The sequence below is a fragment of the Sarcophilus harrisii genome, chromosome 5 (genome assembly GCF_902635505.1).
Source record: "Sarcophilus harrisii chromosome 5, mSarHar1.11, whole genome shotgun sequence".
In the NCBI taxonomy this organism is placed as follows: Eukaryota; Metazoa; Chordata; class Mammalia; order Dasyuromorphia; family Dasyuridae; genus Sarcophilus; species Sarcophilus harrisii.
In genome coordinates, this window is record NC_045430.1 from 86522953 (window position 1) to 86525926 (window position 2974).

Consider the following 2974-nt stretch of genomic DNA (forward strand, 5'->3'; position numbering starts at 1 on the left):
GTCCTCCTAACTTCAGGTCTGGTGCTCTATCCACTAAATAAATAATATTCAATGACAAAAGCTCTGACATTAAAAACTTATGTGTTTAAAAAAAACTTTTGTTATGTTTTGCTGTCATCACTTGCAACCACATGGATAGGCTGTATAGAAGAGAAGCTAGATTCTTGGAGAATATTAGAGAAGGTAAGTTCCAATAAGTCTTATGAGTCCAGTACAATTTTAAAGAAGAGAACTTGTCATAGCATTCTGGCTCAATTCATTTTGAGAGTGAATGAAAAAAGGAAAATTAAGATATTTGCTCAGTCACATCTGAAAATTTTACTTAAAGGATAGCTGAGCTTAGAACTAATTTTTTACTCTCTTTTTAAGTTTATCTGTTGTTATAATAGACATGATTTTGCATTAAGAATCTTTTGTTCACTTTTTTGTTTATGTCAAAAAACCTCCAACTTCTGGAAGACCTCTCTAGAAAATGTTCTCCTGACAGCCCCTTTCACGTCATTGTTCCTCAGGCTATAGATGATTGGGTTTAACATTGGAGTGATGACTGTGTAGGACAATGATACCATCTTCTTACTCTCAGGGGATTGGGTGGATTTTGGCCTCAAATAAGTTAGGCTTGCAGTCCCATAGAAGAGGGATACCACAATTAAATGGGAAGAACAAGTGGAGAAGGCTTTCTGGCGGCCAGTAGCAGAGGGCATTTTCAGAATGGTTGTTATAATGTGAGTGTAGGAAACTAAAATAAGGGAGAAGGGGAACATAATGAAGAGGAGGGTAGAAGCCAAGGCCTGCATCTCATACATGGTTGTGTCCTGGGACACTAGTTTCAAAACAGGTGGCCCATCACAAAAGAAGTGGTCAATAGCATTTTGTCCACAGAATGGAAGGGCCATCATCCAAGCTGTTTGTAGCATAGAGACAGGGACACCAGAGAGCCAAGAACCTATGACCATTAAGTTGCACAGGCCTTGATTCATGATGAGTGTGTATCGGAGAGGGTTACAGATGGCTACGTAACGGTCATATGCCATCATGGAGAGAAGAAAGCATTCAGAGCTGCCAAAGAAAAAGAAGAAATACATCTGTGTACCACAGCCTATGAAGGAGATGCTTTTCTTTGTAGATACCAGGTCCACCAGCATCTTGGGCACCATCACCAAAGTGAAGCAGACTTCTAAGAGTGATAGGTTACGGAGGAAAAAATACATAGGAGTTTGAAGAGCAGGATCCACGCTGGTTACTGTGATAATGAGGAAGTTGCCCACCAGGGTGACTGAATAAATGATCAGAAACAGAATAAAGAGGCAAACTTGCATTTCAGGGTTGTTGGTGAACCCCAAAAGTAAAAACTCGGTGACTCTGGTCTGATTTTCACAAGTCATTTCCCAGTCTTGTCTCACCTAGATGGTCAGAGTTCACAGTTGTTTTTCATATATCTTAGAGGCAACTAGGAGACACAGTGGATAGAGCACTGAGAGTCAAGAAGACCCAAATTCAAATTCCATTTTGGACATTTAGTTTTGTGGACCTAGGAATCTCTTGTCTGCCTTGATTTCTTCAACTATAAAATGGAGATAATAATAGTCCTGGTTCTCCAAGTTTGATATAAGGATCAAATGACATAACATATCTTAAAATGCTTAACACAGTGCCTGGCACATAGTAGCCATTTAATAAATGCTTGTTTCTTTTCTTCATGGTGCAATAAAAATAAAACATATGAACAGAAAGGGAACAAAGAATCATTCCTGCTTCCACTTCACAGTCATATTATATTGCATCTCTGAGGAGATGGTAGAACTGCTTGGAAAAGATTTGGTTGAAGAATAGTGAATGAATAGGAAAGGTGGAAATATGATGACTGTAAAGGCCTTTTCCCTCTCACTAGTGAAATGTCATTCTAAGTGATCAGAAATTTGAATCTTGAAAAAAATAAGAAAAAATACATGGTTAAACAAAAATAATCATCACACCACATTCAGTTAGTATTTCCCTAGATTGCAGAATGAAGTGTAGACACTATTTTAGTAAGTAAAACTATTCATAGGATCCAGACTTGGAAGAGATTTTAAACTTCAGGCAGTTCCAAAGCTTTGACTTAAACAAAGTCATGTGGCAGGTACTGTGTAGCAAAATCCTATTGTTTGATACCAAATCCAATTTTCTCTCCTATGTATTATCAAATTCTTAAAGTTTTTGTATATTACAAAGATCATGGAGGAAGGAAATTGCTTTTCTAGAAAATTAGGCATAAAATAGTTTGGAAAATATCAACTAAGTGCAGGGTAGTGGCTATTTCCTCCTTTTTCTTCCCATCACAAAGGATTTGAGTTTTATAAAGTTACTCTGTAATCTTTTTTTTTTTTTAAACAAGGGAAAAGTTCAGATTTTTTTTTTGCTTCCAATACATAATTTCATTGGTGTAGCATATTTGTGATTAGGGTACTTTGTCTATAAGGACTTTCTGTAGGCCCATCTTCTAAATGGAATGTTTTCCTTTAACTAAACCCCAAACTTGCTATTTCCTTCTATCATACAAAGAAAATAGCCAGTCCCATAAAATTTAAAGAATTCCAGCTAATCATTATTTTCCTTTTGAGTTGATCAAAGGAGATTTTTTTCTTTTTTTAATTATCATCTGTTTAACTTGAATCACCATTGGATCATTATATTTCATTGTTAAGTGTGACTTTGTGATTCCATCAAAGGAAAAATTAGTCTATGTGCTTACTTTATAATCAAAACGTTTACAAGATTTTTCTATTCCAAAAAGCAGAAATATAAAACCCTGAGGACCCATGCCTAAATATCCAGATTATTCTTCAATATTTATGAAACAATGGGCATATTAGAGGGATAGAAAATCCTTCCTATTTTTATTTCATTTTGCCTTACAGAAGTATTTTAGTCATATCTAATTTGTCCATCAGTTTGCTTTACACAATATCAATACAATATCAGTTTACTACTA

At 35.7% G+C, this 2974-nt stretch overlaps 1 protein-coding gene across 1 annotated transcript; it reads right to left on the bottom strand.

Moving 5' to 3' along the window:
• Positions 1 to 434: 434 nt before the first annotated feature.
• On the bottom strand, positions 435 to 1385 carry LOC100916042 (olfactory receptor 10A7). The gene has a single exon (XM_003770916.1). The coding sequence runs from the start codon at positions 1383 to 1385 to the stop codon at positions 435 to 437; it is 951 nt and encodes a 316-aa protein (XP_003770964.1).
• Between the last annotated feature and the right edge of the window lie 1589 nt (positions 1386 to 2974).

Coding starts and splice junctions, on each gene's coding strand:
- LOC100916042 (XM_003770916.1), bottom strand. CDS start 1,385: ATGACTTGTGAAAATCAGACCAGAGTCACCGAGTTTTTACTTTTGGGG.